This window comes from Lygodium microphyllum, chromosome 17 (assembly GCF_053477565.2).
Source record: "Lygodium microphyllum isolate KBCC chromosome 17, Lygodium_microphyllum_v1.1.10, whole genome shotgun sequence".
In the NCBI taxonomy this organism is placed as follows: domain Eukaryota; kingdom Viridiplantae; phylum Streptophyta; class Polypodiopsida; order Schizaeales; family Lygodiaceae; genus Lygodium; species Lygodium microphyllum.
The window spans coordinates 28669236-28684604 of NC_141151.1; the positions used below are offsets into that span (position 1 = coordinate 28669236).

The following is a 15369-nucleotide window of genomic DNA, read 5'->3' on the forward strand; positions in this document are numbered from 1 at the left end:
ACTAGAGCTTCACTTCCTCATAATCATTATAAGCCTCTAAACTCTACTGAGCCACTTACCTGTGAGGAGGCTATGCATAGAGGTGATTCTCATTCTTAAGTGTGCATTGCCATGCAAGTGGGTGTACAAGTTGAAGAGTAGCCATAGTCTCCCTAAGCTAGCATATAAAACCAAATTGGTTGCTAAGGGTTTAAAGCACAAAAAGGGAGTTGATTTTTATTATATCTTCTCTCCTCTGATCAAGATGACCACCCTACACTTAGTATTAGCCTTGGTTGCTCAATTGGATTTTGATTTTTACTAGATGGATGTTAAGACAACTTTTTCTACATGAAGACCTACATTAGGATATTTAGATACATCAACCTAAGGACTTTATGGAAAAAGGCAGGGAGCACCTAGTGTACGGAGGAGTTCCCTGAGTAGAGAAGGAGGTCCACAAAAGAAATTGTGAGCTGATATGGCCTGGTTGAAGAGATCTAGAGGCTCCAAGGTAGGTAGGTATTGTTTTGGCTATGGTTGCCAAACAATGACTATGAGATTCAAGTGAGGAATAGGAGTCATACACTCAGCCTGAGCTGGATTGAGATGAAGAGGAGCTGAGAGGAGTGAAAGGAGAGTTGGGCCTTAGCTGAGCTTTGATACCATGTGAAAAGCGCGGATCTAGAGCATGGAAGGAGCTATGGTGGATGGAAGATAATCTTTTTGAGCTAGAAGGATCCCCCTCATTGAATATTGGACTATGGCTTTCAAGACATATAGCTTGCCATAATATTTCACCATTTGGGCCATCCTCTTAGAATATGCATTTTTCCTAAATAATTATTTGACCATCTACTTATAGTGGATTCTTGTGAAGCTTCATAAGAGGTCCTACTGTACTCATGGCCTAGGTGACAGGTTGGTTGTTTGCTACTAAATTAGTGTTGTCTTCATAATTATGTTGGAAGAAGACTGATGGCATATATCCACTAAAGATAATGGTCTTATGGGCGGAACTCAAGATAAGCATCTTTTATTTAAAAAAAGCTCTTTGAGCATTAGCCTTGAACAACTAAGTGGTTTTAGCTTACAAAAAAGAGCTGGATTGAGGGCCACTATTTTACAAATGAATCAAGCCCATTCCTAAGGCCCATGTCCTAATTGTCGCCAACTCCTATATTTTTGCATCAACCCTTGACAATGGTAGATTCATAGCTCTTCTAGATTCAATAAAGGCTATGTTCTTTCTTTTTACATAGCCTAAGAATTGAGATATGTTTCCTATTGTGATAAGTAACTCAATACCAACATATGGATTGTCAAGTGCATGTGTTGAGAGAACCTTGCTTATAGAAGGGGGGATTGATAATAGTAAGGATGTTGATGCTAGCAAGAGCTCTAATGCCCTGACAATGAGAAAAGCCTAACTTAAATGGGAATTCTAATGCTAGAGACAAATCCCATGAAAGAGAAAAGCCTCACGAAGTCATGATCTTGCAAGGACATTGAATGCTAATCAATCTATTACTCAAGGTACAATAATTGATTCGAGTGACTAGTTTCATGTGACTCCTAGTAGGGGAGTAGTTTGCATCATATGATGCTAATTAGAGAGTTAGTTCATCTTAGAAAATGATTATGCATGTCAGATTGTTAGAGCACACAACATTAAATTGACTTTTCCAAATGTTTCTACCTTTCTCTTAAGAATGCACACCATGTGTTAGAGCTCACTAGAAGATTGACTTTTACAAGACAATTGGATGACTATAATTACCATACCATGTTTTGATATCAAAGTTAGAAAATTTATAAAGTTTTTTTGGTCATAGCTAAAGGTTAAAAGTGTGGGACTTTGTGTGAGGAGGAGGATTGGTAATACAAAAACAATTGCACAAGTTGCCATGGTAATAACAAACTCAGTAGTTGTACAAGATCCCATTGTGTATTGATAAGAATCATGACAAAAATGGTACACACACACACACACACACACACACACACACACACACGGGATACTCCCAAATGGATAAGAGGCCACAAAAATGTTTCCTATGTTGATTCCTTTATCCCCCATGCTCCTTGAACTATATCTTCATTCTTGCAGACATTAGCCTGGGGCTTATGGGGTATTCACTCTTATAGGACCTATCCCTACAAAAATGTGGCTACTATTTACTGGGTGAAGAAGATACCCTTAATGCAACTAAATACTATTTTAGCTTAGCCCATGAAGGTACTACTTGCCTCACTAAGAAAAAAAATATTGAATGGTCCTTTGACCATGGCTTTACTTGAAATTGGAAGATGTGTTCATCCTATGATATATGTGTACCTACCAAATCTGCTAAGCCCAATGATCATAGATGTAATTCCAAGTTCCTCTATGGTATATTTAACTATCCGCATCCTCTCATTAAAGCTGTTGTGATCTAGATGGTCACAAGTTTGATTACAAAAATAGCACCATTCTATGGCTTGATCATGCTATCTAGTTTGTCATGTACAACATTCGATAAAATTTTCTAGAGGAAATCACTTAGAGGCTCTATGATATTATTTTTCAAATGGCTTGCTACTAAGGTGCATGATGCTATTAAAGCAACCCTTTTTTTCTCCTATTTCTAGGACATGGTTCTCATTGCAAGAAAGAGCCTTATGATTAAGAATGGTTCATAGACTTTTCTATGCAACATCAAAGGTGAAGGTGTTAGAATCATTGAGAGATGTTTCTCCAACAAAAAAATTTCTAATTCTATAAACAATTCTTCATTGCAAAAGAGTTCACAAGTCTCCTCTTGTGATAGTCGAAGACTACAAGGTCATTACAAGCCTAGAAAATTTGGTTCTAGAGGCTTCACCACATTTGTTGAAAGTTCTAGTGATAGCTTCAACACATCTCAAAATTTGAAAATGGGTTCTTCTAGAAGACTATGGTTCTACAACTAAAAAGGTGCTATTTGATTGATTGTTGCAAAGTATCCTTATTCAACCTCATGGCCATAAGGGTATTGTATCAATCAAATGTTCAACTTTAAAGAGTTCTTCTACCTTCTTAATCTAATCTTCCCCCAACTTTTTGATGATATCATCCTTGGATGGAAGTTTCTTCCATCTTTAAAAGAAATTTAAAAAGTTATTCTACCTTCTTAATCTACCTCTTTCCCCAACCTTTTTTATGATCTCATCCTTGGATGGAAGAAACTTCTATCCTTAAAATAAATTCTCTACAAACCTATGGATACTTTTTGTACCTCCCCTCACTATTCTAGCTACAACTCTTATGAGAATAGATTCTACTTTAAGAATATGTAGCATGTTGGTACATTTGATTCCACCATTCTGACTATTGAAAATCTTGGGCTTTTGTTATACAAAGGGCTAAATCATATCCCTTCCATAAGCTATAATGTTAATGAGGCCCATGACACAATGCTTGCTAGTTTTGAGGTATTGTTATGAATTCTTCAGGTCGATTCAAATGACTATTTTGAAATGTTCTCCTTGTGTATAACCCAAAAACTAAAAGTTATTTATCCTTTGTTGGTGCTATCAATTATTATGATCTCAAACCTACCTCAATTTCTACATTGCTGGCTTAGACAAGTCTCCTAATAACCCCTCTTGCCTTTGTAAGCAACTTATTTTCACACTAGCTAAAGAAAGATTCAATGGCATTGACTTTCTCTCTTGTTACATGAATGCAACCTTTGTCTCTAATATGTTGCATACTTCCCTTTTCTATCTTAATTTAGGAAGGGATCATTCTCACGAAAATCTACCCTTTTTAATGGGTATTTATGAAGCTCATATTAATGACTTTAGATGGCTTAAAAATGCATCTAATTGTATCTATGCCAAATGTATCGTGATCCTTGCTAAGAACTTCTCTTATTACAAAATTGAGCTTATGGTTCTCTGCATTGAGCTTAATCAAAAAATAGGCTTACTCACTAGAATTACCATCCAATCATTTTGGGATTATTGATTCTAGTCAATAGGATTTCATTAACCTACCAAATGAAATCTTTAGCACCTTTCTATTGACATCAAGAAATCCTATGAGGGAAAATTTGGACTTATCATAGTGATTAACACTATCATCAAATGGGCCTTCTGCCACAAGGAGAAAATATTTCTCTCTATTTATAACTATGTTTGTGTTTGGACTAAAAAATGTTCATCCAAGGATATCTTATTATTCCTAAAAAATTTCTTACTTCTCAACTCATGGATTATTAGTAACACTTTCACTAGCCTTGTTGGTATTATTAAAAGTTAAATAAATGTGTATTGCTAGGGGTTTTAGTTGTTTACCCTTGTGGTGTAATCTCTTTTTGGCCTTTTTTAAGTATAATTTTTTTAAAATTTTGGCTTTCCACAATAGGTATGACATAGTCAAACAATTTTCACATTCATTTCTGTACTATAATTATCTCCTTCTCATCAATGCACCTAATCCTACCATTTTTCTTGGTAGTGATTCCAAATCTATCTTCACTATCTATAAAGGAGGTTGTTCCTTTCAAAATTGAGTACTCATATAACTCCTTTTTCTTTGAAATTGTCCATTTCATTTCACTTGCTACCACTTTCCTAAAATTGGAGCTCTCCTATGCCAATGGGCTAACCTTATGAAATCCCATGATAAAACAAAAAAGTTCCCATTCTTTAGCAATTAGTATCTACATATTCCTTGCAACTATCCTTTTTGTTGGTCACACAAAGTGATTATATTGCTTATTGGGCCTATTCTCTACTCAAATAACCATGTTGACATTGCCTATGAAAACATACACTTTCTTGTAAAGCATTTTACATAAAATGGTTTTACCAAATCACACCTTTGGCAACTTATTTGCCATCACGATTGCCGAATAAGTATTCTAAGCAATGTATAAAATGTGCATGGCATGAAAGGATATGTTTTTTTACTTATATGTAATTGTTCTTTAGTAAGAGTTTGAAGAAGGAGCACTTGCAATCTAATGAATTTCAAGATTGCTTCAAGACTAGCAATGTAAAAGGGTTTTGGGACCTTGTCTTTCTTTTGACTTGGCACATGGTCTTCCACCATAAATGTGAGTTCCAAAACATAAAGAGAGAGAACATAGCCTTACAAAAGTGTAGGACTTTTCTGGGATAATTTGGAATAAGATTACAAGCTCAACTACAATGCATGTCAAAAACCTAATATGAAGTGTTTATACATGGTTACTAAGAAAATGCTAATCATTTGAACTATATTAATCATTTGAGTGGGGGACATCCTTGCAATTGGGCCCTCTTTTTGCATTGGGGCATGTGCGACTTTCAATGACTATAAATAATGAAACGCAAGATCGTAGAGATAAGTTTCGAATTGTGGCAAGGACTCGATAATCATGCCTCTACCTATCCTCCTCGTACCATTCACTCATAAAATGATTAATAGCATATCTAGTGAACTATTTCATGTTTTCATGAAACCATTGGTCAATGGGGTAGAAAGTCTTTTCTTTTCATTCACAATATCAATATTCATTGATCAAAAGCCAAGAAGAATCCCTACCACATGGATCTCAATTAACTTTGTATTTGGCATAATTTCAATTTCATGAATTGTTTGTTGTATATGGCTTTTTATATCAAGGAGTGAGAAGAACAATGATTATGTGAATCTCACATTCAGACACATTTATAACCTTTACTTTGTGTTATTCCATGTTCTAATGATAGTTTTTTAGCTCCAATGTATGAAATATTATGTAAGGGATGACATCAATTGTACCTATGTAGATTCTATATCAAGAGACCTTTACATTCACTAAATCTCATGCTAGAATAATGTTTTTCCATTATTGGAAAGTGTATATTGTCATGTTTCTTTCTACTAGTGCAAGCTAATTAACACATGTCTATGAGTACCAAATTGATGGCACCTCTTAAAAAGATGGTGGGAAGCTTGTTGCCATGAAAACTGTGTGAAGATAATGATGAGGAAGTTGGTGAAGCAATCCATACATCAAAAGAATGCAACTATTTCATATTTGGATATATGTTAGATCAACAAAGTTCAAAAGATTACTTTGTCATTTTTCACCTTTTGGTTCATATTACAAGGCTACAAACAGCAAATGCACTTCCACATCTACCCAGAGTAGATTAGAGAAATAGCAAATGAACTTCCACATCTACCCAAAGTAGGTTGAATGTTTCTCTAGGTCAATGTATCTTCATGAAAGAAAAAAAAAACTCTTTTACCAAATTAAATATTGATAGAGCTCTTCAAAACTTGTTGCTATTGTACTAAACAAGTTCAAATGTAGTTTAATCAAGTAATGATAATTCACAAGTATTTGCCCCAAAAAGAGCTCCAATCAATCATTCATACTAACATCATTAAAATGAAATAACTTAAATTTGATAGGTCAAGTAATGTGTGTTGAAGAATACATGTCTACAAAATATGTCCTACTAAAGAAAAGAGAATAAAGGTAGTATATTGTATTAACATATTAAAGGAGGTATGCATGTTGTTGCAAATAATTGAAGCATACTCTATCTTAACAACATGAATTAAAAATATGACGTCATTAACACTCGCTATACAAGTCTAATAACCTTATTTTTTGAACAGCTAACCTTTCTTGACAATTAATTTTGGAAGGCATTTTTTGTATTTCACAAGCTTTATATTCTTGGTTTCTTTGTTTATGACCTTACAAAAAAATTCATAATTACTTATAATGATAAGGATTTATGCCATTACAAGCCATCCTTTTAGATATCCAATTCTCACAATTAACCTCTTCAACCCCTTAAAAGTAGGAAGGAGATTGAATTCTTGAACAATGAAATCCACAAGTCATATAAAACACCAAGTAGAAAATGTAAATCAAAACTTTCTATCAAAGGCTAACTTTTCTTCCCTATTTGATAAGTTATTTGTTCATTGAAATACTAGCAATCATCTTTATACGTGATGCAATCCGTCACCTCGTGGCTTGGCCCCCAAACAATGAACTCATTTATAGCCAGCATTGGGCAAGTTAGAAGAAGTGGGAGAAACAAATCAAGAGTGATGTGATGGAAGCCAAATCATAGAGCTCCACAAAGGGTTTACTACTTGAAGGTCATCCAATTACCATTCATCGAGTACATTATCAATTTGCTTGGAGAGAGCAATATGTCCACAAGTTGAGCTAGTGAGCAATAATAATATAAGCATGGGATATTTCTTCCTAAGAAAAAGATCTAAAAGAGGCACATCATCAAAGCATAACCAAAGAGTTCCACATTGGGTTTGCTAGTTGGAGTCCATCAATACCACCTCAAAGAAGGGGTGCACTAACTAGCCAAACACCAACAATTTTGTCCACAAACCAAGTGAGCAAATATAACATGAGCATCGTCATTTTTTGTCACAGCAACATTTCCCCATATCTCATGAACAAAAACTTCCAAGATATTTGTTTCCACCATCTATGGAGCAACAATTTGGTTATCCAACCTATACACTTCAATTGTCATAGATTGACATAGAAGGTTTTCAAAATGCAATTCCCATCTTAAGAAAGTTCAATTCAACAACGCATTAAAAGTGGTTACACTAAAATGCCATGGAGACCTATGCTACATGCAACATAATAGATCTATCATATTGATTTTCTCAAGAAAGAGCAAGGCTCAAAGCCCAAGCATTCAATGGTAGTTGATTCTAGCAAAGCCTATCCAATTGCTTTGTTCAAGAAAAAGTAACATTCATAGCCACAACATAGCATTCTGCTCTGATGTACGCTAATATGTGAAAAAAAACTCCCTATGCAAAGAACCACAAAGTCAGATGCATTTCCAACAATCAACATTTGCCACCTTGAAGACCAGTCGTAATGCAACATGGTCACCTTATTGTAAATGCAAAGGCTACTTATTTGATGATTTAAAACGAAGAGTAAAATCATGAATCTCCCAAACAAAATTCAAGATTCTCCATTTGATCCCCATTTAAGTTTGATGCAACAAGTATCTTGGCTTCAAATGTGAAGATTGCTTAATCCAAAAACAAATGTTGGCATGTCTCTGTGCATCTCAAGACATGAAAGATTTTGCTAATTAACAATCGTAGGATTTCTCGTTTGTGGTCAGCCACAAGTTGGGACATGAAGCAAATTACAAACCTTTTTTCAAAGTACTCAGATTGCAATGTCTTAACAATTTATTTTACTTCGTAAAACAGTGCATACTTGTAATGTAGGAATTTTAAGGCTTGCTAGGGTTAGATTAGGATTACCTATAAATAGGGGAGCAACCACTAAATTTGGAATCATGCTATTTTGGAACAAGAAGTTTGGCTTGTTTCTTCTCTTGTAACCATTTCATTTCATAGTTAATGACAGTTCTAGCTATGGTTTCTTACCTATTTCTTTTCCATTTCCTATCAATTTCATGTTCATAGGCTAGAATTAGGCTAAATCAGTTTAGGTTAAGAATCCTTTATTACAATATTACAGACTCCAATGGGTAACAATGTCTGTTGACAGATATATAAAAATCCTATCAATGGCTTCACTACAATATACTTGTACTGAGCATCATTTAAAAGTCTATGAAGTGCATACCTAAACTCCATATCATGCTGCTATTAATGAGATTCTTATTGTGGTGGAAAAGCTACATTCAGTATACAGAGCACTCACAAACTCGTTGCTGACAGGTGCACCTTCAGTGATAGTTCAATTAACGGTTCAACATTGTCATTAAGATTCCATCTCCAATTCCTAAATAATTTGTTCCGCAATGTGTACAAGCTACCAAGTACTTGCACCCACTGCTAGAGAAGCCGATTAGACACAAATAATTTAAGTCGTCTCTAGTCCAACGTATATAAAAATGAGTATACACAAAATGCATGATAGTACGGATCCCTGACTTCAAGGTCTTGGAATTGGGCTAGGACTTGGAACTTGACAGCCCACAATCAAATGATGCCATACTGTGGGTTAAAATACCTTAACAAGCATCTCATTAGCACTGCCCTTATGTGAGGAAGAAGCAAGGATGGAAACAGATCATAATTTCAGCGATGCCAATTTGCATTACTCCTAGACACAGGTATGATGCAGAAGCAAGCTTCTATAAAAGCCCTTCTTTTCTGGGCATAGAGTGCTGAGGTAAAAACTCCAGAAAGACCCCTAGCTAGTGGTGGCAACCAATGACAGTAAACAAAGCTGTGTCGTCCAAGTGCTGTAGCCCTCTTTAAGAACTACAAAAGGCCAAATATACCTTCAAAGGAATATGCTAGCATAACCTTTAAAGGCAGTATTCAAGAACCCAAAACAGCCACTTCAATGCTTTTCCTTCTCCACAACTTCATGGTAGGCATTTGCATCCAACAGAGAATCCAAATCTTTGGGGTTGGACAGTTTCAACTTGACAAGCCAACTTTCACCAAAAGGATCCTTGGATAGCTGCAAATATGTAAAATGATCAGATAGTACTCAATTTATAGCACAACTCACAAAATATGCTGAGATAGCACTTGGATTTAAAAAAGGCTATAACCACTCAATTCTGAAGTTCAAGGCATACATAATATAAAAATAGCACTCAATTATGCATATCAGAATTGCACTAGTGAAGCACGAATGGAAACAGCAAGAGGCAGTCAATAGTAAGTGCACCGTATCTAACAAGCAGAAACTACCTAAGGGCGTGATCACTCTTGGCACCAACAGAAAGATCAGGCTTGTCTTGCTAAAGATGACATTTCAAAGCACGACCCTAACTTAAATTACATTAGTAGCTATATTCCTACAGATGCACGGTTGAATGTCTAAGATATTGAACCTTCAAGCATTTATTTGCGGCTTAGTGAAGTGAAGTCCCATGCATTACAAAACTAGTATACTAGTAGCATGTTCAACATGTAGATCACACAAAAATAAAAAATAAAACCACCAAGCCACACCGTTTCTGGAGAATCCTTGACGCCTGAATTGATGTCCACAACTTCACCTCCTACAGGTGCATACACAGAGCTGGATGCTTTGACACTCTCAACAGTGCACATTGTCTCTCCCGGTTGATACTTTGCTCCCACCTCAGGAAGCTCAACATAGACAACATCACCTAACTCTTCCTGCAATCAAAAATTCATATGTGAATGGTATGTCAAAGGTTCTGATCATGGAATTCAGCGTAGCACACAACACCAGCGAAGATAATCATATACATGATTGAGGACCATCTAATTACAACCCAGCAACTACATACTGCAATTCTCCCTTTTGAATGTTGAAAAATAATTTCAAGAGAGGGAAACCTAGATCCTCACCACAGCAAAGGAAGTCAATCCCATTGTTCCCTGGTCACCTTCTGCTTTGATCCACTCGTGGGACTTTGCATACTTCAAGTCTTGGGGAACTGCAATACATGTCGCATAAATTATCAGGCACACCTTTATTCCAGCTGTTACACTCACTTCCAAAAGATCCTAGCTTCCGAAAATGCCAAAAATAAACTTCCTTCGCCTTCGTGGTAGCACCAGTACATAATGTGAGAATATCAGAAAAAATGAACCAGTACATAATGTGAGAATATCAGAAAACATGAAACTATGTGCATGAAAAGCATAAGCCCTAAGGCGTGCTGCTACAAACATGCGCAACCAACACGATGCACACAGAAGAAGAGTGATCAAAGGCATGGGAGCATCAATCCACATTGAGATCATAAAATCTCTGCTCAAAACTTGGAAGGGAAAAGAGCCAAACCGAGCAATACAAAAACCAGATCTGCAAGACGAAAATTTGAACAAAATCTGTCTGCTTCGCAACGGATTGTAATCAGGGGGAAGAAAACAGTAAGAATGTACAATCGGAAGACTGATGCAAGGACACTTGCGCCAAGGTTTGGACAAAATTCAAAAGAGGTGGAAATCTACAGACGAAAGGCTGGATACTTACACTTGCTAGAGAAGTGACGGAGGAAGAAAGGAGGGTAGAGAGGCCGGGGCCGGGTGCTGATGCGCATGGCAGAGGCAGCCTGGGAAGCGAAAGCTCGGAGCGCCATGGCTGCTGCTGCTTGTCTCTGCTTCTTCTTTTTCTTCTCCTTCTTCCTTTGCCTCACAAACAAAATGGATTGCCCTGACGAGAGAGGAGTGTTTCCAGTTCTATTCCTCGATTGTGCCCATTTTGTTTTTTTTTATGATTTCTTAAAACATAAAATTATTTATTTTTCACACCTTTAAGTTGTTAGCCTTGTCCTTCACCTCATGATCTTCACCCATTCTCGATCCTCATCCAGTGGCCCTCCCTCTCACAATTCCTAGCACAATACCTCCCCCCCCAAATACATGCATCATGAGAGACAAACCAACTCCTATGGACCCCTACCCGCCCGTGTTCGAAGCAACCATTAAGGCATCTACGCCGGTTGCATGAGAAGCTAGGTTTGGTTCACATCTATGATCTCGTGGATTTCAAGCTCTACTCGTCTAGGGCACCTATGAGGCTATACAATAAACTACCAAAAATGGCATCGCATAAACTCCCATGGTCCACCAAGTGGCAACTCGGTTGGTAAGGATACTTTTGTGTGTTGCATGAGGTCGATGGTTCGAGCCCTTACCGAGTAGTTGGCCTAGGGGGTTGGTTTATTTTCATTGACACACAAGTCCAACCCAAAATACGTGCTAGCCTTCGAGCCTTGGGGACAACATCCCAACTTGCAAAACTATTTAATCGAAAAGGCTATGCATTATTTTAAAAAGCCAACTCTTATGGGTCTCTGCACTCTTACTCTTGCCACTCTTAACTGCCAATAAATTGATAACAATCTATTCAAGCCAAATGGAACATTAAAGGATCAAGAAACAGCGATTAAGATGAATATTTGGCCACACTTTCCAAGCCATCTAACTACACTAAGCAACAACAAATCAATGGATGAACACTCTATTATGAGGCAAGATTTTCAAACCTATGTATCCAAAGTTAGTTCGAAAAGTAAGTGCTTGCTAAGAGACAACAATTTTGCCCTTCCATGTGTCCTACAAAACTTATAGATGCCTTCGAAGAGTTTGAAAAGCAAAAATCCCATGTGATAGGATCCCATGATAGCCCACACACATGACAAGAGAGCCAACATACTCATTTTCAAGTTATTGATTACTTTTCTAAGTACATAAATCCTGAGGATGTGCTCCAAAAATAACAATCCTTATCCATACCTTAACAAAGAAATTGTATATGGAAGAGTTTCACGAGCATATTTTCACCACCATCCACACTAGAGTTTCTCATTATCAAATGCTTTGTAGGAAAACTCTAATGAATTCCCTTCTTTAATTCCGTATATGTGAAACCTATTGCACATTATCTCCTTCAAGGCCCTCAGATGCCACTTTCCTAATGCAATCTATCCAATTTTCTAGCCTAGGTATAAAAACATCTAATGTTCAATTCATTCTAGCCTAGGGTTGTTTCAAGTCTCAAGAAAACCTTCTCATGATTCTTCGTAAAGGAGACACACATCTTCAATTGTGCACACAATTGTTTTGGAACATAAACTAATGACCATCTTAAGTTTTGAAGTTCCTCCCCCAATAGGATGAGAACCATTAATTATCTATAATCCAATCGATTCCTTTTTTTGAATGTCAATTTACATAAAATACCTACTCGTGTTTAATGCCTCAAAGCACAAATCGCTACCTTCTTTTACACTAATCATATATGTGAAATGCAACAATCAAACCTATAATATTGGCTAAGAAATGACAAGCTTAACTCCACCTATAAGTTTGAAGTGGCCAAAAACCTAGTTTATAATGGCCTTGCTTTGTTGTTTATCTATAAAGAAAGTAATGCAAATTAAAAAACTCACAATTTGTTCTCCATGAAAATTTTCAATACCCAATTTGAAAATACCCTTATTGTATATTGCACCAAAGAACTAATACCTTTTAATGTTCGATTTCAAAATACCATTATTGTAACTTGTGTCAAAGAGGCAAGATTTTGCAATATATACTTAAAACTCTTAATCTTGTAGATTTTGATACAAGAGATACTACAAGAGTTACCAAAAACAAAGAAGAGACAAAACTTAAGCGGTATCATAATGTTGTTCCCATGCCTCTTTGATTTTTTATTGTCTAAACACTACATCTCCAATATTAAGGTTGGAAGCATAAAGTTTATGAGCTTAAACTTGTAATCATGTATGCACACTAAGGCTTACTTCAAAAAATAAACCAAGTGTAGGGATAAAGCAAGCTAAACTATGCTTTTTTCAAATAAATAAAAGGGAAGGCAATACTTGACAAATACAACTTTTTGATTAGCTTGCAAGTCATAATACCAAGATTGCTCAAATTGGATGGTGGTATATCTACTTGTGGGTCCGAGGTTGTTCAAGTGGTTTGTTGTTGTAGATTGATCACCAAGGCTTGATTATTTATAGATCTAAGTTGTAAGAATTGCCCACACATTATAAACCAGGGTTGCATGGAGTTTCTAATATGAAAGTATAGTGAGCTTGTGTTTTAGCATATATGAGTGCATCTATGTATGTGGACAACATCTTTCACAAAAAAAAAAAAAAAAAGTGCACTTTATGATTTCTTTAACAAAAACATGAATTTTATGAGAAGAAAGCAAGCAACATACTAGGAAGGATCACATGCAGATGCAATTACAAGATCATCTTGGTAAGCATTGAATAGATGGATTAAAGAAGGAAGGAGTCAAGTGTGAAGTACTGTAGAAAAATCAACAAGAGAAGTTGGTATTGGCCCTTAAGAGAGCCTTAGGCCCCCAATACAGATGTGGTGAAAGGACCACCATCATCAAGTATTCTTTGTAGGTATAATCAAAGTTGAAAAGAAGACAAGCAACAATTCAATTCCACACAAGGTATGTCATGAGGACAAGCCTAGAACATTCATAAAATCCTACATAGATGTATAAGAGGGCATTAGAGGCAAAACATGTTTCTAACAAAGAAACAACGCAATGATAAATAGAACCCTATAAAAGGCAAATCACACCTTTGACTTTGAGTTCTACCAAAACTTCTATTGTGGAATTCTCATCATGATATTGTTAGCTTAGAGGCACATTGACTATAGATTTCCTAGTCAAATTATCTTTCTCACACCTTAAATGCCTCACATCTTTATCCCTCACATCTTTAGAGGCACATTGATTATAGATTTCCTAGTCAAATTATCTTTCTCACACCTTAAATGCCTCACATCTTTATCCCTTAAAACAACACTACTTATGTTACTTTGAGAGGGAAATGTAATTGATAGATGGCATTGAAGAATGCATGCAAGTTCTTCAACAAGCTCCATACTCAGCAACATTTTGTATTTAGATAGTGTGAGATGTCATGGATGAAACCTAATTTTTGTGAGAGTTAATCATGTGCACATTTCTAGTTTACACCATTATTATTTATTTCATGTTACTATGAATACACTATATGTCTAATGGATTATGTTAAGGAGTGAAATCATAATATGAAATTTAAGAGCTTCCAAATTAATAGATTACCAAGTGCTTTTTGTGATAAATTGTGTTGGGCATGCTTGAATCATGAATGTGATATGCAACATCATAAATCTTAGCCACTTTTTGTGTCTTTGATCTTGTAATGTGATAAACTTACAATTGGTAGGTAACAAGTCTTCCTACCTCTACAAAGTATGTACTATCATATGAAGCCCATATACTTTTTAACTATTGTTAATAATGCATTCAAGCATATAATATCACTAAAACCATATATACTTAGCATGTTCTCTTTCATGTACATTGTCCATCTAAGTTGAACTTAATATCAAAGGCTCAAGGATGAAAGAATGTTGTGTATTACTATTGTTACAATTTGCAAAATATTGTACATACTTAAATTTGGGATGGCTTCACTATCATGTTTGCTTTGGTTAGATTTGAACAAGTTGCCATTGTTCATAGAAATGTAGGTGTTGTTGAGAAATAAAGCATAGGATAAGTCATATCCTATGTATGCACAAATAAAGTAGAGACTCTATGTGTGAAGAGTCCTAAAAAGGCCAAAAGGTGTCTATCACTTTAGAGGATACTTGTGTGGTGTATTAGTTGAGAATGAAAGAAGAAGAAGAAGAAGAAGAAGAAGAAGAAGAAGAAGAAGAAGAAGAAGAAGAAGAAGAAGAAGAAGAAGAAGAAGAAGAAGAAGAAGAAGAAGAAGAAGAAGAAGAAGAAGAAGAAGAAGAAGAAGAAGAAGAAGAAGAAGAAGAAGAAGAAGAAGAAGAAGAAGAAGAAGAAGAAGAAGAAGAAGAAGAAGAAGAAGAAGAAGAAGAAGAAGAAGAAGAAAGAAGGAAGAAGAAGGAAGAAGAAGGAAGAAGAAGAAGAAGAA

At 35.9% G+C, this 15369-nt stretch overlaps 1 protein-coding gene across 1 annotated transcript; it reads right to left on the reverse strand.

Annotated features, from left to right (window-relative positions):
* Positions 1 to 8818: 8818 nt before the first annotated feature.
* LOC148021729 (uncharacterized) lies at positions 8819 to 11144 on the reverse strand. The gene is made up of 4 exons (XM_087697247.1): positions 10929 to 11144; positions 10298 to 10386; positions 9932 to 10102; positions 8819 to 9431 (listed from the first exon to the last, which is right to left on the reverse strand). Exons 1-4 carry the CDS (start codon positions 11032 to 11034, stop codon positions 9309 to 9311), a joined length of 489 nt encoding a protein of 162 aa, XP_087553373.1. The 5' UTR covers positions 11035 to 11144; the 3' UTR covers positions 8819 to 9308.
* Between the last annotated feature and the right edge of the window lie 4225 nt (positions 11145 to 15369).

Coding starts and splice junctions, on each gene's coding strand:
- LOC148021729 (XM_087697247.1), bottom strand. CDS start 11,034: ATGGCGCTCCGAGCTTTCGCTTCCCAGGCTGCCTCTGCCATGCGCATC. Junction 10,387..10,928: donor CCGTCACTTCTCTAGCAAGT/GTAAGTATCCAG, acceptor CATGTATTGCAG/TTCCCCAAGACTTGAAGTAT. Junction 9,432..9,931: donor TCAAGGATTCTCCAGAAACG/GTGTGGCTTGGT, acceptor ACATATTTGCAG/CTATCCAAGGATCCTTTTGG.